This window comes from Hypanus sabinus, chromosome 20 (genome assembly GCF_030144855.1).
Source record: "Hypanus sabinus isolate sHypSab1 chromosome 20, sHypSab1.hap1, whole genome shotgun sequence".
Lineage (NCBI taxonomy): Eukaryota > Metazoa > Chordata > Chondrichthyes > Myliobatiformes > Dasyatidae > Hypanus > Hypanus sabinus.
Genome location: NC_082725.1, coordinates 31,614,454 through 31,637,398, shown reverse-complemented (window position 1 = coordinate 31,637,398; position 22,945 = coordinate 31,614,454). Strand labels below are relative to the sequence as shown.

General features: G+C 42.0%; 1 protein-coding gene and 1 long non-coding RNA gene across 4 annotated transcripts in view; one reads left to right on the top strand and one right to left on the bottom strand.

Moving 5' to 3' along the window:
* Nucleotides 1-13,601, top strand: part of LOC132378404 (MARVEL domain-containing protein 3-like) — a 37,436-nt gene extending 23,835 nt beyond the window's left edge. For all 3 annotated transcript variants that reach the window (XM_059945301.1, XM_059945299.1, XM_059945300.1), the window contains exon 4: nucleotides 12,347-13,601. In XM_059945301.1, the coding sequence (XP_059801284.1) occupies nucleotides 12,347-13,038 (692 nt within the window). In that variant the 3' untranslated portion in view covers nucleotides 13,039-13,601. The remainder of the gene's footprint in view (nucleotides 1-12,346) is intronic.
* Nucleotides 8,982-21,459, bottom strand: LOC132378405 (uncharacterized). Its single transcript, XR_009507027.1, has 3 exons — nucleotides 21,345-21,459; nucleotides 14,934-21,240; nucleotides 8,982-9,112 (listed from the first exon to the last, which is right to left on the bottom strand). It is a non-coding gene; the product is annotated as an uncharacterized LOC132378405 (long non-coding RNA).
* Between the last annotated feature and the right edge of the window lie 1,486 nt (nucleotides 21,460-22,945).

Sequence of the window (22,945 nt, the reverse complement as noted above, 5' to 3'; positions counted from 1 at the left end):
AGAAAAAAATTATTGTTATTCTGGGTCTGATGCAGTACAAAGAAAAAAAATAAGGTAAAGAACACTAATTAAAAGGTACAATAAATATACACAAGGTCGCTTATGTAATGTACATAGATTGATAGTATGTCCATAAAATGACACTAGACGCAGCAGGAGTGTTTGTTTGTAAAGTGGCTGATAGGAAGAGATAAAGTAGTGATCAGGAAGGGTGTGGAGGATGGGTTAGCGGGTGGGGTTGTTGATCTGCCTTACTGCTTGGGGATGGGAATTGTTCTTGAGTCTGGTGGTCCTGCATGGATGCTATGTCGCCTCCCCTCTGATGGGAGTGAGGCACATCGTCCATGAATATGGTGGGTGGTTTCTTCCTCTCTCAGAAGCAGTGCCCGGAGGCATTTTTCAGTACAGGGTGGGGTGTTTATTTGACACCCAGGTCCAAATCATTGATGACATTGTAAGTCTGGTAAATTTCCACAGATGTATTCATTCATCCTGGGTGCATGTATTGAAATATTTAACATGTGCACCAGTGTCTTTAAATAGTACTATGAGGTGGCAAAGATAATGTTGGAATAAATTCATACTAAGATTCTATTTCTTCATTTCCAAATCTTTTGTGATTACCTGCCCATTTATTAGGAGTGCTCCACCGAAAGTCTGAAGTTCAGTTAAGTTGGTAACAGCCGGAAGTGGCAATTTTCAATGCATTGCTTCATTTCACAGGCAGACAGAACTAGGGTATTCTGTTGATAAAGCCAAGTGTAGTTAATGGTGAGAATTTGGTACATTTTGGTTTTGCCCTCTCTGCTTTTAAACTGCATAGATTGTACAGGGTAGATGACTCCTAAATTTGCTGTACAAATGATTGTTTGATTCATAATTTACAAAATTTACAGGTTAATATGAAGCTGTGTTCAAATGTTATGTGCTTTTAAAAGCTGCTGCTTTATTTAAGCTAAAGAGGTTAAGAATTTTGAAGGAGCTAAGTTACTAAATTAGATGTGAATTATCGATACAATGGCTGTATAATTAGTCAGTGTTTACAATACACGTTGAAGGATAGGCTTGTGAAAGTAGCCTTTGTATCTATCAATCTCATCATCATCTATCAAATGAAGTGACATCATTAAGCTGACTGCCTGTCCTTGTGCTACTAAAATGCAAATTGAGATTTGCATGATCTCCGCAATATTTTAGTATCGTGTGAAGCAGCAGAGGATTCTCCAAGCACTAAGTATCCTTTGAAAGCTCTGGTACATTCAAGATATGCTAGATGCCACAAGATATGCTGGATGCTGCATAAATGAAGCCAAGCTAAATATGAATTAGGATACAATAGACCTACATACAAATACTGTACTAATAAGATCGGTTTATTTTTTTGTCATCCAACATTGGACCAGCACCCCTTTTTAACTGTGATTATATATACATTTTTGAAGCTCAGTTTCCCACAAGGTAAAAAGTATAATTTCAAATTTAATTACATATTGGAACACTTTATAACTAATATTCCTTTCAGAAGTCTGATATTTCTTTTTATGCCCTGAGCATTTGCTCTGATACTTCTGAACTTTAAACAGGAAAGTTTAAAACTGGTGTTGTAGATTTATTTTTTAAATGAAATATGTATAATGGAATTAAAGCTCCTGTATCAATTGAAAAAATTGGAAGAAAAAAGTCCATAGTAAATGTAGATTTAGTAGTGAATTACAGGGAGGCAACTCATGTGTGTTTCTGTTTAGGTTGGCACAAGAATAAAGTAGGATTAGTTTACCAGACTTCTGTGATGGATTACCAACTCAAAGTTGATGCTTAACATTTTGTTTACAATCTTTAATTTTCTTGAAAGCAAATTATGACAATTATACTGAAATACTTTGGGTTCTTTTCTCTCTTTTTAAAGATATTTTATGAAGATTTCATGGTATAGTTTTGTAAAGGAAATATTTTGGAAATTAATGACTTTTCCGGTGGAAATTTTTAACCTATTTGTTTAAAGTTTAGTTACATGAGCCATATGTACTTTGCCTTGTTCATAAATGTTATCTCCGGTTTGTGTGGGAAGAATACAACAAAGATGCTGCTTAGTGCTAATCTAGAGATGTTGAAAGGTATAGGTTTCAGGCGTGAATTCTAAATAAAAATTAGAAAATAAATAAAATTAGAAACTCCTTACATCATGGAACTGTACAATGGATTCATGTTGGAAGGCAAAAGTGATACTGTGAGAGACAGAGGGTGTGGATAGGATTTTGGTTTGCTTCCCTAATTCCAAAAACAACAAAGTTTCAAGTTTAGGGGAAGTCTAGAAGGTTTTTTAAACATTAAATATGATTAAGTATTGGAAAGCACTGCCAGTCAATAACCATCTGTGAGAGATGGTGACCCACCTTAGTCCTTGGGAAATCTTCTCACAGTGTAGTGTGGAGGGAGCTCCAGCATTTAGACCTGGTGACAATGAAGGAGTGGCAAACTATTTCCAAGCCCCGATGGCAGGCCAGTGTATGGACTGCTTTGGCCTGATGGCAAAATTTATATTACAGTCCTAGATTGTTCCTTTGTATCATTACTTTTTTAAAATGGATCATTGATGGACGTTCAAGGCCTTGGATATTTTAAGAAACATGTTACAAAGCTAAAAGAGGAAAAATGAATGATTTAGAGAATAAGGTATGTCTGTGATACTGAACATGTCTTTGAGATTGATGCTGCTATGTTATTGAAAGTAGGGCAGAATTCAAATGTTACAAATTTATCATTTAATATATGATATTATACTTGCTGTTGATTTTTTTAAAGTTCTACCTTTCCATAATGCTTTGAAGGTTTTCCATTAGTGAAGATCATAATGAGTGGAGTGATTCATGGTGGAAATGCTTTTCAGCTGAATGCATTGTTACGTTACCCTGCTTGTGATTTTATTTATCCAAGATGAAAGTGGAGGGCACAACAAAGGGACAAGAACAGCCTAAATTATTCATTAATGGGAAAACAACTTCAGTGCTGACTATTTAAAATTTGTTGTTCAAGTCAGGAGACATCTTGCATGAGCAAATGAATCAGTTTTGAACTAACAGGAACAATCTCTAGATGCTGTTTTACGCTGCAGAGGACACTGATAGAAGTTATATGCCAGCCCCCCCCCCAAACAGAAGCCAGAATGTGGGATATACATTTCAGTGGGAAATCAAAAAGGCATGTAATAACAGCAATGTTACAATAGTCAGGTTGGTGTTGGATCCCAAGTTAGAGGATTTATAGAATGCTTATGAGATGGCTTTTTAGAGCAGCTTACAGTTGAGCCCTACAACAATTAGGCAATTCTGGATTGGGGATTGTGTAATGAATCTGATTTGATTAAGGAGCTTAAGGTGAAGGAATCCTTGGGAGACAGTGATCATGGTATGATAGAATTCACCCTGCAGTTTGACAGGGAGAAGTTAAGTCAAATGTATTAGTACTACAGTGGATTAAAGAGAGTTACAGAGGCATGAGGGAAGAGCTGGCCAAAGTTGATTGGAAGGGGACACTAACAGGGAAGACAGCAAAACAACAATGAGTAGAGTTTTGGTGGGGTATTTGGAAGGTGCTGGATTGATACATTCTAAAAATGAAGAGGAAAGGATGTGCTAGCATTGGAGGAGGTCCAGTGGAAGTTCACAAAAATTATTCCAGAAATGAAAGGGTTAATGTATGAGGAGTATTTGATGGCTCTGGGCCTGTACTCTGTGGTTTAAAAGAATGAGGGAGGAGGTTATTGAATATAAGCTATAGAACCTATTGAATATTGAAAGGTCTCGAGGGAGTAGATGTGGAGAGGTAGTTTCCTATAGTGGGTAAGTCTAGGACCAGAAAGCACAGCCTTAGAATAGAGAGGCATCCACTTAGAACAGAGTTGACGAAGAATTTCTTTAATCAAAGGATGGTAAACCTGTATGGATGGCTGTGGAGGTCAAGAAATGGAGTTTATTTAAAGCAGAGGTTGATTGGTTTCTCAGGGCATCAGAGGTTAAGGGGAGAAGGCAGGAGAATGGGGTTGAGAAGGTAACAAAGCAGTCATGATGGAATGGCGGAGTAGAGCCCAATTCTGCTCCTTTGCCTTTTGATTGTATGAGCTTCCTTGTGTGTTGTTTTTGGACACATTAACAGATGTGGTACTTGAAAGCATCTTTCCATATCTGAGTTCACTTAAATCTACATGTTTCCATCTGGCTATGCTTCTGTCATCATAAATTTGTATTATGGTTCTGAAGGGTCCAAGGGAAAGCAGTTCATGCTTCAAGTTTGTTATTGATAATTGGTTTTCCACTGGCTTTACTAAAGATCATCAAAGCTCCAGTATCTTGTATATTGGTCTACATGTGACTCATTCTGGTGACATTCTGACATTGGAGTGTCCAGTAATACAGAGAAATATGACAAATACAGAGAGAGGCATGAGAAAAGCTGCCGAATGTTTATAAAGTCAGTAAATAAGTTTTAGTATAGATAAAGGGCAGGTTCACAAATACCTCCTGAACGAGGGAATTGTGTCAATGTGCTGGCAAGAACTGTGAAACTCCGGATTACTCAAAACAATGAAGGTTCTTTATGAAATTAAAATATTATGTGTTGTATCTTCATAAATTGTAATTCATGGATTAAGTTACACTATATTTTATAGGACATTTACATCCTTCGAAACTGCAGATTATATTTTGGTATATGTATAACTATAGAATATTGTTAGGTTTTTGAAGCATATTTTTACAATTATTATTCTGCATAAAGAAAGTGTGGCATCTAGGGTTTAGGAGATGTTTTTTATTTTCATGATGATCATATATGTGGGGGGGGGGGAATGACATCCAACGTGTTTTGTAACCATGAAATGTGATAAAATAACATTTGAAAAATGTTTTTCTTTAATATTTTGGGTATGAAAGGAGAAAATGTTTACAAGTTGATATTAGCATAATTTGTGACACTTTTGGGTTATATATGTACTTTGGTATAATGTAAAAATTAAAAAGAAAGGTCTTGGACCAAAATGTTGATGATCTATTCATTTCCATAGACGCTGCCTGACCTGCTGAGTTCCTTCAGCATTTTGTGTGTTGCCCAAGTTATGATGACAGGATTCTGTTCTTGAGAAGTGTTTGTTACCCAACAACATCTGCATGTTACACCGCTGGCATTTAGGGCAGCAATGAAGGTCCTCCATCTCTGGTGGTGTTCAGGGCTTCCTTCATTGTGTCAGTAGCTTCCTCTCAGTTTTCACCACTATCAGTCATGCGAGACCCGGGTGGAGATTCAAGAATACCGTTGCACTCAGCTGTAGAAGGATTCTTCCTTGCCGTTTCGGTAACAATTTTGTGTTTTTTCAGTCAGGGTTGTTGGCCTTGAGCTGACTGCACCCCCTTCTTCCCCCACCCCCCCCCCGAACCCGGAGGACCGCTAAAGCACTCTTAGTCTATCCTCTAACCTTTGACCTGTTTGGCACAGGTAACCTTACTTACCAAAGGCCAAGGCACAAAGCCCCGACTCCAGCCAACATAGCTCCCCAGGTCAAGGTTGGGGTCCTCTTGTAGGTTTGTACCCCAAGCTGTTTGTTAGTTAGAAATGAACAAAAGCAAACAGCGTGCACGAGAGGATCAGAGAAACAGTTGTGACAGGAAAATGAGCAGGTACAGGAAGACTGGCTGCCGGCTCAACCCTGCCTCCGTTGTTGCGATTCTGTGAGGTGGGGAATGAAGCCAGTCAGGAAAGCTCCATTAACTCCGCCATGGGTGGTCCCAAGCCTGGCTGTGAAAGGAGCAGCCCCATCCCGTAAAAGCTCAGTGCCCCAGAGACCTCATTCCTGGGAGAGGAGGGAATCTTCGATGGGCTACGTCTGGGGACAGCTTGAAGGAATGGTCCAGAACAGAGGACTCTGAAAGCTGCTGTCAGTGGCCTAATGCATTAGTAGGGATGATGGGATTAAATAAAGTAAGAAATGCCCCATTTCACCCCAAAACAGCTGGCAAATCCATTCCTATCCATGCAGAGTGTCTCCGAGACACTCATTCATATGTACAGAGTGCCCGCAAGTCTTGCCATAAATGTAACACTAAGTGGGAATGCGCTATATGAATTCCTAGCTCAGTATTGACATGGAGTTGCAAGTAGGATAGTCATCTGACTAGTGCAAGAATGAATATTGTACGATAAAGCAAAATAAAAAATCAAATTAATCAGGAGCAGACTCTTTAAACAGTAGAGGAGGCAGATTTGCAGAGACTTCCACCGAATGATCGACAAGTTCTCCAGAGGTCTACTGTGATCTGAAGAAAAGTGAGTAATTAAAATAACTGCACCTATTTACTTATAGTGATGTGCTGTCCAAGAGTAACTGAATTATCTCCACTCAGACTGAGTTTAATGTTATGCCTTTTATTGGCAAGAGATATCAGTTTTAAATTAGAAGCCAAGAAAGAAAGTAACAATACTAGAGCTGGATTCCAATGAGATTATTAACTTTATTCACCAAACTTTCAGTTTCTCTGTACAAAGTCAATAAACTTTGAAACTGTAGCAGTGGTCAATGGATGTATTTATCAAAGTAAATTGGGAAGCTAACAATATGTGCCTTGATGCTGATAACTAATTATTTCATTTCCTGATTACAATTGCCATTTTTGGAGAATTAATCTGGAAATAGAACAGATTCCAGTTGACTGGGCCATCGGATAATCAGGGCAGCTGCTTTTTGGGACTGTTAAAGAACAATAACTAATCGAGAAAATAGCCAGGATTCCCTTCATTTAGTTGGGACACTGTGCAGCTTAATTTGGACAGGAGACCGTTGCCAGTTACTAATTAGCATCAGTTGTGTCACTTGCATGGCCGTTAGACACAACATTGTGCTTAGAGTGAACAGTTTTTGAAGAGCGTCAGTTACATGTGTTTGTGCACAAAAGCAGTAATCTTTTACTGGGTGTTTTAATGATTTCTTGTTTTACAACATTAAATCCACTGTGATTCAGTTTGGCTTTTTTGACACAGATCAACAGAAAAGACTCATTCTAATCAAAGTGAAAACAAATTTCTACAAATCATTCAAAATTTATTACAATTATTGTACAATAATTGATTGCATAATTACTCACCCCGTTCAAGCCAGTATTTAGTAGGTGCACTTTTGGCAGCGGTAACAGCCTTGAGTCTATGTGGATAGGTCTTTGCACATCTGGACACTGCAATTTTTCCCTACTCTTCTTAACAAAAAACTACGAAGCTCTGTCAGATTGCATGGAGATCATGAGTGAACAGCCCTTTTTAAGACCAACCACAAGTTCTCAATTGGAGTGAGGTCTGGGCTGACTTGGCTATGCTACGACATTACCTTTATTGTTTTTAAGCCATTCCTGTGTAGCTTTGGGTTTATGCTTGGGGTCTTTGTCTTGCTGGAAAACAGATCATCTTCCAAGTTGCAGTTCTCTTGCAGACTGAAACAGGTTTTTCCCTCCAGGGCCTTTTGCAGTGAAGCATCCCAACAACATGATGCAGCCACTACCGTGCTTCACGGTAGGGATTGTGTGTTTTTGATGGTGTTCAGTGTTTGGTTTATACCAAACGTAATGTTTAGTCTGATGGCCAAAACCAGGCTATAGACCTTCTTTCAGCTCAATTCAGAGTCTCGCATATGCTGTCTGGAAAACTCTAGCTGAGATTTTATGTGAGTGGCTTTCTCTTTGCCATTCTCCCATAAAGATGCAACCAGTGAAGCACCCGGGCAACAGTTGTTGTACACTCACATTCTCTCACACCTCAACCACTGAAGCTTGTAACTCCTCCAGAGTTGTCATAGGTCTCTTGTGTGGCCTCCCTCACTAGTCCCCTTCTTCCACAGTTAGTCTTGAGGACAGCCTGTTGTAGGCAGATTTACAGCTGTGCCATATTCTTTCTATTTCTTGATGATTGACTTAACTGTACTCCACGGGATATTCAGCAACTTGGATATTTTCTTGTATCCATCTTCTGTCTTGTGCCTTTCAATAACCTTTTCACAGAGTTGCTTAGAGTGTACTTTTGTCTTCATAGTGTAGTTTTTGCCAGGATACTGACTCACCAGAAATTGGACCTTCCAGATACAGGGTGTATTTTTACTACAATCAGTTCAAGTACCTTGACTGCACACTGGTGATCTCTATTTAAGTAATTATGTGACTTCTAAAACCAATTGGCTGCACCAGTGATGATTTGGTGTGTCAGATAAAAGAGGGCGAATTAATAATTCTGCAATCAATTATTTTGTGTTTTATATCTAATTAATTTAGATCACTTTGAAGAGATCTGTTTTCACTTTGACACAAAATAGACTTTTTCTGTCCATCAGTGTCAAAAAAAATGCCAAATTAAATCCACTGTGATTCAATGTTGTAAAACAATAAAACATGAAAACTTCCAAGCAGGGGGGATGAATACTTTTTATAGGCACTGTATTGTATACATTGATAATAAATGTATGTTGAACTTCAATCTCCAAGGATTTTCAATCACAACAGTTTCTGGAGCTTACAGAGAATGGTGCGAAAAATGGAAAACAAAACCACCCAGTGAGCAGCAGTTCTGTGTGCAAAAACAGCTTCTTAATGAGAGGTCAGAGGAGAATGACCAGACTGGCTCAAGCTGACAGGAAGGCCACAGTACCTCAAATAATGACATATTACAACAGTGGTGTGCAGAGAAGCATGTCTGAATGTCCAACAGTCAAACCTTGAAGTGGATGGCTATAGCAGCAGATGGCCATGAACGTACACTCAGTGAGCTTTTAATTAGATAAAGGAGGTACTTAATAATGTTGGGACTGAGTGTACTTTTCATTGGGTAATTAATCATTATCTGGAGTTGATTGCTGAAAGGGCAGGGGAAGATTTGATTGCTATTTTCCAAAGCAAACTGATAGTTATTAGAGAGTAAAGGTTAACTAGAAGGGCTGTGAGAGAAAGTTTGAATGGGGCTGGATGAACTTTTCTTGCAGAAAGACACTGTGGATTCATATGGCGTTTTCCAGCACCACAGCTTCTTCTTCTTCTTCTTCTTCTTCTATTTCCGGCAGTTTAGCCGCATCTAGGCATATTACTGCCCTCTGTAGGATGTATAATTAATCTCATTAGCTAGCAGTGCCGCAAACTGCTTTTCTTCCCTAATTTTGTCACATGGTTTCCAAGTAATTGCATTCTCAATTACATTGATTACATCTGCATCATTTGTAAGACTGAAATCTTCTTGTTTAAGAGTACTAATTACCACCTGCTTAACTTTTAATAATTGCCATTTTTCTAGTCTGCCATTTCCAAGTTTTCCTTTACTTGAATCATAGCCAGTAGTTGTTTACTGAGATCTTGAAGTTCAATTGTTTCCACGTTTTCATTTTATAATCTGAGTGTAGGCAATTCACTTTGCAACAATTCCTTTTCCTTTTGTAACTTTGTAATACATTCCTCCATTTTCCAATCTCATTTCCAACTCACAGCCATTTTTATTCAGTACATAGAACATAGAATAGTACAGCTCATTACAGGCCCTTCGGCCCACAATGCTGTGCCGACCTTCAAACCCTGCCTCCCATATAACCCCCCACCTTAAATTCCTCCATATACCTGTCTAGTAGTCTCTTACACTTCACTAGTGTATCTGCCTCCACCACTGACTCAGGCAGTGCATTCTACGCACCAACCACTCTCTGAGTGAAAAACCTTCCTCTAATATCCCCCTTGAACTTCCCTCCCCTTACCGTAAAGCCATGTCCTCTTGTACTGAGCAGTGGTGCCCTGAGGAAGAGGCGCTGGCTGTCCACTCTGTCTATTCCTCTTAATATCTTGTACACCTCTATCATGTCTCCTCTCATCCTCCTTCTCTCCAAAGAGTAAAGCCCAAGCTCCCTTAATCTCTGATCATTATTCATACTTTCTAAACCAGGCAGCATCCTGGTAAATATCCTCTGTACCCTTTCCAATTCTTCCACATCCTTCCTTAAGTGAGGTGACCAGAACTGGACACAGTACTCCAAGTGTGGCCTAACTAGAGTTTTCTAGAGCTGCATCATTACATTACATCTCTTAAACTCTATCCCTCGACTTATGAAAGCTAACACCCCATAAGCTTTCTTAACTACCCTATCTACCTGTGAAGCAACTTTCAGGGATCTGTGGACATGTACCCCCAGATCCCTCTGCTCCTCCACACTACCAAGTATCCTGCCATTTACTTTGCACTCTGCCTTGGAGTTTGCCCTTCCAAAGTGTACCACCTCACATTTCTCCAGGTTGAACTCCATCTGCCACTTCTCATCCCACTTCTGCATCCAATCAATGTCTCTCTGCAATCTTCGACAATCCTCTACACTACCTACACCACCACCAACCTTTGTGTCGTCTGCAAACTTGCCAACCCCCACATCCAGGTCGTTAATAAAAATCACAAAAAGTAGAGGTCCCAGAACTGATCCTTGTGGGACACCACTGGTCACAACCCTCCAATCTGAATGTACTCCCTCCTCCACGACCCTCTGCCTTCTGCAGGCAAGCCAATTCTGAATCCACCTGGCCAAACTTCCCTGGATCCTATGCATGCTGACTTTCTGAATAAGCCTACCGTGTGGAACCTTGTCAAATGCCTTACTAAAATCCATGTAGATCACATCCACTGCACTATCCACACTACTTCTATTTGTTGTTGGAGTTCTGCACAGTTACCCTGGGTTTCAACCACATTTCTTGTATACATAAAATCTGAGGTTTTCCTTAAGTTCTGATACACATTTCTTAAATTCTTGACCATTTGTGATAAACCTTATATTCCCATTGTATAATATATACTGCCATTGATATCCCGCCTCCCCTGCCTGTGAACTGTTTGATCCTCCATTTAGTGTTTCTTCGACTACTTCCCACCTAAGCCCTGTAATACCAAGGTATTTTTCTGCAAACTTGACTATACTTTTAATTTTTTCAGTTCTTTTGTTTGTTTGCGCTGAATAGTTAATTGCATCTACCATAAACAGTACAAAATCCTTTCTCATTATAAGTGTATCCTTATTTATCATCTTACAGCCTCACAATTCACCGGTTTGTTATTCCCTGTATTTGTTTGCTTGATAGTCTTCTCTTTTTCCGCAAATCCTTTCACTGCCTCCGCGTAACGGATCCCTTGAGTTACTTTTACATATTGTATCTCAGCTGCCTTCTTGCTATTAAGGCACCCTCGATAAACCCGCGACTGTGTTCCTCGCCACAATTGCAGCACTTCAGCCTAGCACCCGCCTCACATTTTTCGTATTCATGGTCTCCAGTGCACCTCACACATCTTTGTTTCCCTCTGCAGACCGCCGCAATATGTCCAAATTACTGACATTTAAAGCATCTTAAAGGCAGCGGAATATATATTCTGACCTCATAACACATATACCCTAAATAAACTTTAGTCGGCCATTTCTTTTCATCAAAGTTAATCATAATCGATAAACTATCGCATTTTTTCCTGTTTCTTGTAACTTTCAAACGTTTAGCCTCAGTAATTTTTGCCCCTTTTATGTTCTGTTTAATCTCATCCATAGTAACTTCCATTGGTATTCCTGAAATAACTCCTCTAGTCCATTTTCTATTGTTGGTATTGAACATTGTACTTTTCTGCCATCTATTTTATTCAATCTTATCACTTTGCCTTGCTGAGCACTATCCCGACAAACCACTAATATCGATCCATTTCATAAAATCTTTGCACTTTTGTCCTCGCTGATAAGTTTGTTGATTATCTTTGTCAAACAAATCGGGTTCCAATCACAAAAAGACTGCTCAATTTTATAATTGCTTTAATCTCATCTTCTTTCCATTGTTTTGCTGTCCTATTTTGATCATCCACTGGTTCCTCAGAGTTCGACATCTCATACTTGTTTTCTTTTCTCACTCTTTCCACTCCATTCCTCTTTCCTGTTGGCCTCCATCTCTAACTCGCTTCCACCATCCAGTTCATCTCCGACCCACGACCGACTCAGCAGTTCTTTCAAATGGCGCTGCATTGAAGCTGACATCTTGCTCAACCCACTCCGCGGTTCCGTTCCACAACTCAATCCTCCACCTCAGTTCCAGTTCAGCCACCCTTACCTGCAGCTGCTTTTAGACCCATGCTCCTTTTGCTCTCGGCCAGCCCGTTCTGCATTAATCTTAAAGCCAGCTATCTCCATGACTGTTATCACAAAGAAGTCATTTTGTGTTGCGATTTTTTTTAAAAAGTAGCCATTAGCCAGGAATGTTCAAGGAAAATATTTGACATTTGCAGTGTGAAGTTGTGTAATGATTGTGTGGTTTTGCTTTGTTGACAGGTGTCTTGCAGTTTTCTGAAATTACAACCAATCTCATGGTCCTGATCTGCGTGGCTGCGTCCCAGGCGGCGATATCTGGATACACATCAATGGGAGGTCTTGGGATAGGCTCTTTTAGCATCGATTCAGCGTACAGCCCTTTCCAAGGAACAGAGCTGAAGCAAATCCGGGAACTTGATATGCAGTTTAATCAAATGAGAACCCCTGGTGTGTATGGAGGGGTGACGGTCAGCATTGTCCTCGGCTGTCTGACAATTCTTTTTCTGGTCGGTGGGGGTAAACCTCTTCACCGCATTTCTCCGAAACTTCTCATGGCTGAATTTGCATTCAACATCATTGCGTGCATCGGGTATATAGTGGGTGTTGGACTTTACCTCCATCTCATGATTACAGTGAACAGCACTGAGGTTTGTAGATTACGACACCGTTTGTATGCAGGCCGCGGTTACACCTTCATGAATTGTGACATTCAGGGAGGAGATGCCGCAGTTGCATTATTCGGCTTAATTTCTGCTTGCTTGTATTGTGGAAGTGCAGTTCTGAGTTTCCTGACATTGAGATCGTTGAAGAAAATTTTGAGAAATATGCACCTTAACAATTCAGTTCAAAATTACTTGGAGGAAGATGAATATAAAAACCAAGCAGGTCACCAGGAAGTTAAACCTAATCACAACCTGTCAACGCTTGTGTGAGGTAGCTGCCCCACATTAAATACATCTTGATTCCTGAAAGCAAAATGCTGCAGATTCTGGAAATCTAATGTAATACCAGAAATACTAAAAAGTCTTTATTTTATATCCCCATTGTGGTGAATGTGTACGATCTTGATGTATATTTAACCTATCTCCTTTTAAAGTTTACCTTTAAGAGTTTAGGAGATATCTAGCAACATGATTAATCAGTATTTCGATTAAGATAATGAACTAGTAGATTCTGGGCAGAAAATTTTTAGTGTTAGTGAGCAAATACTAACTTCTGCTGCAGTATGTTTTATATATTGGCAATATTCATATGCTGTGGAAGTTACAATGTTCTTCTCAATATATCAGTGAATCTGAATATTACTTATTGGATGGTTATGAATGCTAGCCATCAATCATTGTGTGATGTAACTGAAATTTTTTTAATAATGTCTTTCATTCTCTACAAGGCATAGATATAATAAAATCTTCTATTTAAAGTCAGTGTTTAAATTGCTGCGGTTCCACTCTTTTTGGTCAAAATGCTTTTCATTTTCAGTTTTTCTATCCTAATACACCCTATGATAGCCAAGCTGGATGAATAATAACATTTTGCAACAGCTTTAAATTTACCATAAAATTGAGTTAATCTAGCACTGCAGTCATAAGCATGCTGAAAGCAGTGCACTTTCTGCTGTGAGTGTTTGAGATAAAGTCACTGATGTTTGGTGATGAAAATAATCTGTAGGATTTGTAAATATCTTTGTATCTAATAAGAATTCAGTTTTTTTTTGTATTTGGTCTTGAGTTGATGAATAGAAACAAAACATTTCTTTATTCTTTCTTGCAAATGTATTTTAAATAAACATTTTCTAAAATATGGACTTTCAAGCATGTTTTTAACAGTTGAGTAGATCAGATATTTCTATTAATTTTACAAAAAGTGATTGAAATTATTATTGCACGTAATCACGTGGCTATCTATATGAGCAAAACTAACTTCCTCCATTTCAACAGTTTATATCAGGATTCTGGAGGCCCAATCAGCGTCAAGAGCAGAGCGTTTTCAAGAGGTTACTCGCAGGTCAGTGAGATGTGTAAAAGGAGAGCTTCGCGGGTGTTTGGGCATTCCCGAGGCCCAATCAGCGGTGGGAACAGAGCACCGCAAAGTAAATAAATGTACAGAAGGTGCGGGGGGGGGGGGGGGGGGGGGCGGCCATTATTGGGAGTGGACCAGTGATGAGAGTGGGAGCGTCAGGCTTTGACTCACGAGGCTTTGGCGAGAAGAGGCTGAGGCCAAAGAAACAGGATGGAAGATTTGGTCTTGGCTGCCCATTGTACAGTGCAGGCAGGATGGCAGATATGGCAATGGAATGCTCCTCTTGTAGGATATGGGAATTCATGGAATCCTGATAGATGACTACACCTGTGGGAAGTGCAGCCAAGTGAAAGGCCACATTAAGGAGCTGGAGTACCTCCACTTACACTGGGGTAGCAACAGGTCTAGAAATTGTATTTTATTTACTTATTGCGAGAAAGTGCATGTCACGACCTCAGCTCTCGAGGTAACACAAAGGAGTCAGGACACAACAGGCATTACAAACAAAAGATATTTATTAAATTAAAGTTAAGGGAAAGGAAAAAAGAGTGATGTGTGGTGTGGTAGTGCTGGCTGTTGAATGGGAGATAGGGAGAGTGGGAGTGGGAATGGCCTTGTTTTTCTGCAGTCCCCAGCAGGTGCTGGTAAGGGAAGGGTAATTGCAGGTGTCCCAGGAACTGCAACACAGGTTAAAGAGGAATCACAGGCCAGGAAATGTACAGGACATACACCACCACTCTTAAAAACCTACAGCTACCCCAATAATGCATACAGTATATAAAGGATATAGGATATCCGGTACACTTACAACTTCAAAAGGACATCCGCTAGCACATTGTCCCTTCCACAGATGTGGCAAAGCTTCCGGTCATACCTTGCAGGAATAAACTCCACCACATTAGACGCTGGTTAGAATTCCTCATGCTGTGGAGAAAGTCCAGATGGTTATGGTCTGTATACACAATGAGTGGAAAATTGGAAAAGAAAACAGACATCAAAATGATTCAGGGCAAGAATAATTAACATGACCACTTCCTCTATTGTGGAGTAGAGCTTCTGCTTGACCTCAGATTTCAGAGATGCTCACACCCTGCGAATCATTTCGGAGGAGCACAGCTTCGACACGAACGTCATTAGCATCAACAGCTAGCTTAAAGGGCCCACTGAACTCAGGAGCTGCTCAGACAGGAGCACTGCTCAGCAATGCCTTCAAATTCTCAAAGGCACACTGACAAAATTCCGTCCAAACATAAGGAACCTTGGGACTAAGCAGGAAAGTTAAGGGTGTAGGAACAGTGGAAAATTTTCTGCAAAAATTTCAATAGTGACCTGCCATCCCAAGGAACTGTTTCAGATCTCTCTGGGATGCTGACACAGAGTTCACAATAGCCTCTACTTTAGCCCCAGTAGGGCAGACTTGACCCTAGCCTACAACTTTACCCAGGTCAGTAACTGTAGTTTGCCCAAATTCATGCCTGGCGAGGTTCAGGGTCAAATTTGCAACCACAAGCCAGTTGAACTCCTGCTCTATCTGGGCTTTATGTTGAGACCAGATAAAGCTGTAAATTACCAAATCATCAAGGTAAGCATCACAACCTGCAAATCCCTCCAGCACCTTATTGATCAGACCCTGAAAAGTTGCTGCTGCATTCCTCATTCCAAAAGGCATGACCTAGTACTGGCAAAAAGCATTAGGAGTCACAAAAGCAGAAATATCACGGGCTTGCTGGGTTAATGGCACTTACCAACAGTCCTTTAAGTGATCCCATTTAGTGACAAAGGATGAGGAGCCAACCTGGTCAATGTGATCGTCTACATAACATAAGAACCTATGAACATAAGAAATTGGAGCAGGAGTAGGCCATCCAGTCCATCCAGCCTGCCCCGCAACTTAATAAAATCATGGCTGATCTGTCCGTAAACTCAGCTCCATCTACCTGCCTTTTCCCCATAATCCTTAATTCACCTACTATGTAAAAATCTATCTAACTGTATCTTAAATATATTCAGTGAAGAAGCCTTAACTGCTTCCCTGGGCACGGAATTCCACAGATTCACCACACTCTGGAAAAACAGTTTCTCCTCATCTCCATCCTAAATCTTCTCCCCGAATCTTGAGGCAATGTCCCCTAGTTCTAGTCTCACCTACCAATGGAAACAACTTTCCTACTTCTATCTTATCTATCCCTTTCAAAATTGTGTACGTTTCTATATGATCCCCTCTCATTTTCCTGAATTCCTGAGAGTATAGTCCCAGATGACTCAATCTCTCCTCATAGGTTAAACCCTTCATCCCTGGAATCAATCTGGTGAACCTCCTCTGCACTGCCTCCAAAGCCAGTATATCCTTCCTCAAGTACGGAGACCAGAACTGCACACAGTTCTCCAGGTGCAGCTTCACCAGTACCCTGTATAGTTGCAGCATGACCTCCCTGCACTTGAATTCAATCGCTCTAATAATGAAAGCCAACATTGTTTGCCTTCTTAATAACATGTTGTACCTGCGAGCCAACTTTTTGTGATTCATGAACAAGCACCCCCAAGTCCCTCTGCATGACAGCATGCTGCAATCTTTCACCATTTAAATAATAATCTGTTCTATTATTCCTTCCAAAGCGGATAATCTTCCTTCCAACGTTGTATTCCATCTGCCAGGCCTTGGCCCACTCACTTAACCTATCTATATCCCTCTGCAGACTCTCCACATCCTCTGTATAATTTGCTTTTCCACTCAGTTTAGTGTCACTAGCAAATTTTGCTACGCTACACTCAGTCCCCTCTTCCAAATCATCACTGTAAATGGTAAACAGCTGCGGGCCCAGTACCGACCCCTGCGGCACCCCACTCACCACTGACTGCCAACTGGAGAAACACACATTTATACCAACTCTCTGCCTTCTATTGGTAACCATTTCACTATCCATGCCAATGCACTTCCTCTGACTCCATGCATCTGTATCTTATTTATGAGTCTCTTGTATGGCACACTGTCGAACGCCTTCTGGAAACCCAAGTATACGACATTCACCTGTTCCCCTCTATCCACTGCACTCATTATGTCCTCAAAGAACTCCGGAAGTTTGTCCAACAGGACCTGCCCTTTCTGAATCCATGCTGTGTCTGTCTAATGGAACCCCTCCTTTCTAAATGTTTTTCTGTTTCTTCATTAATGACAGCTTCAAGCATTTTCCCAACTACCTGGCTAACTGGCCTATAATTGCCCATCTTTTGCCTACATCCTTTTTTAAAAAGTGGCATGACAACTGATGTCTTCCAATCTGCTGGACCTGCTCAGAGTTCAGAGAGTTTTTATAAATGCTTACCAACGCATCTACTATAACCACCAATTCCTTCTGCACCCTGGGATGCATCCCATCTGGACCAAGGGACTGAACTACCTTCAGGTCCTCGAGTTTGCTCATCACTATCTCTTCAGTGACAGTGATTTTATCGAGGTTCTCACCTCTTATCTTGTCCATAATATCCTTCTTTGGCATATTAGACATGTCCTCCACCGTGAAGACTGACACAAAATAGTCGTTCAATGTCTCAGCCATTTCCTTATCACCCAATATCAATTTCCCCTTGTCATCTTCCAAGGGACCTACGTTGACTTTACCCACCCTCTTCTGCTTTATATATTTAAAAAAACTTTTGCTATGTTTTTATATTTTGTGTTAATTTTGTTACGAACCCCGTAACTGGGTTACTTACCAGCAAAGATAGAGACGTACGTTGAAGTCTGATGATACTTTTTTTTTACAGTATTTATTAGTAAAAATACACAAAATTAATATCAATGCAAATATACAGATAATATATGCCGTCAATACTAAACCTAAAAGTGTGGGTATAATAATAATCAATAAGGAATAAGCTCTATCGTTGTCTAGGGGATAATGTGTTGTCCGATGGAAATATAAAGTTCGCTGCAGTTCACACAAGCTGCCGTCTTTTGGTTGTCACTGGGTTGCAATTGTTGGAGAGAGAGAGAGAGAGAGAATGGGAACATTTACCGCTACGGGTTTTGCCTACCTTCCTTTATGATTTCGATCCGTCAGGTGTCTCGTAGTCGTGGCCGTTCACTTGTGGCCTCTCCTTTAGCTAAACCGTTCTTCCGTGGTGAGCCCGCCACCCAGGCAAGGGAGGATGCACACGAGCTCCCAACAGCTTTCGCTATAAAACGCTGTCACGGGATTTCTAGCGTTTCTCCTGGTGCGTCTAAAGGGGTGTTCCCCAGACCCCTCTTTTATCCTTACTCACGGGGTCTCAGATGTCATTCAGGTTGGGATGATGCAATCCCTCAACCAGACCACTCTGGTTGTCCCCTGAGGGGTTTCAATGAATAGTACAGTACTCAATACACAATTCCTTCTCCAAGAGACAATGGCAGTAATCAGTGATTCTGTTCTGCTTATGTCAGGAGACATTCCACCTGGTTGTGTATTCTGTGTGTCTCTCTCTCATTTCCTGGGTCTCAGACCCGAAATAATAGCGATCTTGCGATTCTCAAAAAGGAGGGGGCGTCTTTGTACCCTTCGGCCCCTCAGAGTTGCTCCACCTTTGTAACAATTTACTTTCATACTCTATCTTCCCTTTCCTTATTTCTTGTTTAGTTGTTCTCTGTTGCTTTTTAAAGTTTTCCAATCCTCCAGTCTCCCACTATTTGCAACTTTGTACACATGAGCTTTTAATTTGATACTATCTTTTATTTCCTTAGTTATCCAAGGCTGGCTCTCCCCACACTTACTGTCCTTACTTCTGACTGGAATATATTTTTGTTGAGCACTGTGAAAAATCTCTTTGGAAGTATTCCACTGTTCCTCAACTGTCCTACCAATCCACATTAACCACCTCCTCCCTCATCCCGTTGCAGTCTCCCTTGTTCAAGCATAATACACTAGTTTTAGATCTAACTATTTCATCCTCCATTTGAATGTGAAATTCAATCATACTATGATCACTCTTTCCAAGAGGATCCCTGACTACAAGATCGTTAATCTTACCTGTCTCATTGCACAAGACTAGATCTAAGATAACAGTTTCCCTTGTAGATTCACTAACATGCTGCTCAAGAAAGCCATCACGGATGCATTCTGTGAAGTCCTCCTCAAGACTTCCTTGACCAACCCGATTCACCCAATCTATGTGGAAGTTAAAATCCCCCATGAGAACTGCCGTTCTGTTCTTACAAGCCTCAGTTAATTCTTGGTTAATCACCTATAGACAACACAAACCAGCGATTTTTTCACTTTACTATTCTTAATCTCTACCCAGATGGACTCAACATTCTGCTCCGTAGATCTTATACCGTCTCTCACAATCACCCTGATCTCATCCTTAATTAAGAGCACCACCCCACTTCCTCTGCCTTCCTGCCTATCTTTCTGTATGACCTTGGAGATTTAATCCCCAGTCATCTCCCCCTTGCAACCAGGTTTCTGTAATGGCCATGAAATCATACGCCTTGGTACTGATCTGTGGCGCAAGTTCACTAACCTTGTTTCTAATACTATGGGCATTTAGATAAAGTGCCTTTATATTCATTGTCTTTTTAGAATCTTGTGACCTATGTGATTTTTGCTTTCTACCTTTATGCACTCTACTCTTACTTTTTTTCTTCACTAGCTCTAGCTTCGGTCTCTGTACCACTCCCCTCTTCTTTTCTGTGTGGGTTCCCATTCCCCTGCCATATTAGTTTAAAGCCTCCCCAACAGCACTAGGAAACAATCTCCCGAGGACATTGATCCTGGCCCTGCCCAGATGTAGACCGTCTGGATGGTACTGGTCCCACCTCCCCCAGAAGCGGTTCCAATGCCCCCAGAATCTGAAACCCTCCCTCCTGCACCACCGCTCAAGCCACATATTCACTCTAGCTATCCTGCTATTCCAACTCTGGCTAGCACATGGCACTGGTAATAATCCTGAAATTATTACCTTCGAGGTCCCACTCTTTAATTTATCTCCTAGCTCCCTAAACTCAGCTTGTAGGACCTCATCCAACTTTGTTCCTATATCGTTATGTACCATGACAGCTGGCTGCTCACCCTACCCTTTCAGAATGCCCTGCAGCCTCTCCGAGACATCTCTGACCCTTGCACCCGACGAAGAGCATAGGAGTCAGGCTTGGTTATAGATCTGACCTTGCAAAACTCTGTGAAAAACATACCAAACCGTCTGTTCAAAGTGGCGAGTTAAATATGATCACTGCTAAAAACCGGTGACCTCTCCCTCTCTTAAACACGGCCAAGGAGCTACATTATTTACTAACTTGAACCTCATCAGCGCCTATAACCTAATCTGCATTTGTGAAGGAGACAAATGGTAAACGGCATTCTATGAATACCGAGCGGGTCATGCCTTTAGAATTGGCAAACACTCCAGCGGCATTTCAAGCCTTCATCGATGCAGATGCTTTGTCTACTTAGAATATACACATTTTCTCCAGGTCCACTCAGGAACACGTCCAGCAGGTTCTACAATGGCAACTTGAGAATTGATTATTCGTTAAGCTCAAGAAGAGTGGATTCCATGTATTCCAAGTTTACTTCCTTGGGTTTGTTATATCTAAAGGCAGCCTTCAAATAGACCCAAGCAATCTGGATTCGGCCGCAGCCCACCTTCCGTGAAACAACTCCTGCAGTTTTCTTTAGGGGCTGTTCATCCGCAATTCCAGTTCAGTGGTAATGCTGCTCACCAACTCACCAAGACATGTACTGGGACCTTCGCTGGCCCAAGGCGGCTTTCCAGGAGTTAAAACAAAGGTTCACATCGGCACCTCTCCTAGTTCCACCGGACTCGTACTTACCTTTTGTGGAGGAGGTCGTTGTGTTGGACATGGCAGTAGGGGCCATTTTGTCCCAATGATCTGCCCCGGACCCTGGCAGACTATGACACTGGAAATCAGGAATTGTTGGTCGTTAGACTGGCGCTGGAGGAGCGGGGATTGAGGGAGCCCAAACATCTGTTTGTGGTATGGACCGACCACAAACACCTAACTTAAATCCAGGATGCGAGAAGGCTGAATCGAAGGCAGGCCGATTGGTTCCCATTTTAATAGTTTCAAATTCCTTATTTCTCGCCGCGCAGCGCCCTCTTTCGACGATTCAAAACACCTAAAGGGGAAGAGAATGTGTTGCTGACACGGATTATTGTTTGGGTCTTTTGGGACGGATCAAACCGTGCCATTACAGACAACCCTTCCTTCAACTATAATTACCAGCTCTAAAGCTGTGGCACCCATCCGCTGGAAGTAGACTTGATGGTGCGCCGAGGCTCACGCCTGAGAGTTCGTCAAGAGACGTTGCTGGTGGCCAGGCATGACTAAATGTGTCCAGGAATATGCCTTAGCGTGTGATGTCTGCCCACAAGATAAAGAACCAAGAGCACAGCCCCAAGGTCTGCTTCAACCTCTCCCCCATTCCGACTTGCCCTTGAAGGATGACTGCTCTGATCCCTGTACCCAGCAGCCGACCATTTCTGCACATGTATATAGGTTAGTTGCCGGCAACGCTCTGTCAATCCATGTTCCAGGTTCACCCTGCATCATCTTCCAAGACACCATACTTTCAGGTCAGACCCAGGTGACAGATGTCCACCCTGCCGACTTTCGGACAGGTACACTCGTATTCCCTCCTGCAGCCTCGCACATTCCGTGTACGTATGGTATCCGGTCCCTTCCAGTCTGCACACTGGGCGGCCCGTGTCCAAACTAACGGATTTGTTACAGAGCGCAGCTTCCTGTGGCAGCCCTCACTCCAGATCCCCCGGCGTGCATTGGAAGCCCCTCATAAAGGGACTTCCCACTTGCGACGCCTCTCACTCACAAGTGAGGGCTTGGAAGTGGAGGGCGTGGAGCGGTAGTGCGTACACGTACAACCTACCTGCATCTCCGAATGGGGCGATGCGAGATGGCTCAGATTGTGCGGAACCGGCTCTCGGATAAGATGACTGGGGGGGAGGGGGGCGTGACTAACGAGCAGCTCCAGCTGAACGGCTGCGCCGACACCCGATCAGGCAGAGCGGGGGGTGGGCCATCATTGGTTAGTCGCCCCTTTGCCCTGTCTATCCCTGCTCCGGATTCACCCCTCTCTGTCCGCTAGACTAACTACCCTCTCTGGTCCGCTTGCTATTCTTCCTTTCGGGTCCGCCAGACGCTACGCTGCCGGGTGCACATCAGGTCAGCCTGATCCGTTACATTTCATCCTGCCGCCTCTGCATTTCTCTCTCTAGCCCGCTCCCTCTGTGCCCTACACAGGGTTCGCTCTGCTTCTCCCGACCTGTAGTGCTGGTTCATAACTCTTCACATTCTGCCATGTAGCGCCCTGCGGCCAATTGCACTTGTACACTTATGGGTTATTTACCTTTCACTATGTCCATCGCCGCTCCTGGATCACCCTCCACGTCTGCTAGCTCCCTGACAGACTCGCCTGATCTCTATACTGCCGGGCCCGCATCCAGTCTGCGCTGTTTCATCTTGAAGCATCTGCGCTTCTCGTGGTCGCTAACTACCCATGTACCCCTCGCTCTGCCTCGTCGGCCACTTCAAAGTTCAAAGTACATTTATTATCAATGTATGTATACCACGGTCCCTTAAGGTTGTTATGGCCCAGGTGAAAGTGGGCGCGTGTGCCTCAGATATCCTTTGGCAACTAAGACCAGCTGCTCAGCCTGGCTGATCCATTTCTACTGACAGGAGAAGGGGCAAAGGTGATTCCTGGCGCCTTAAAAGTACACGTAGTCGCTTTGAGCAAATGGGGCTAGTCTGCCATGGTTGCCAGCTCATTTGGGAGAAGGAAAACTCCGAACTCAACCTCCGCT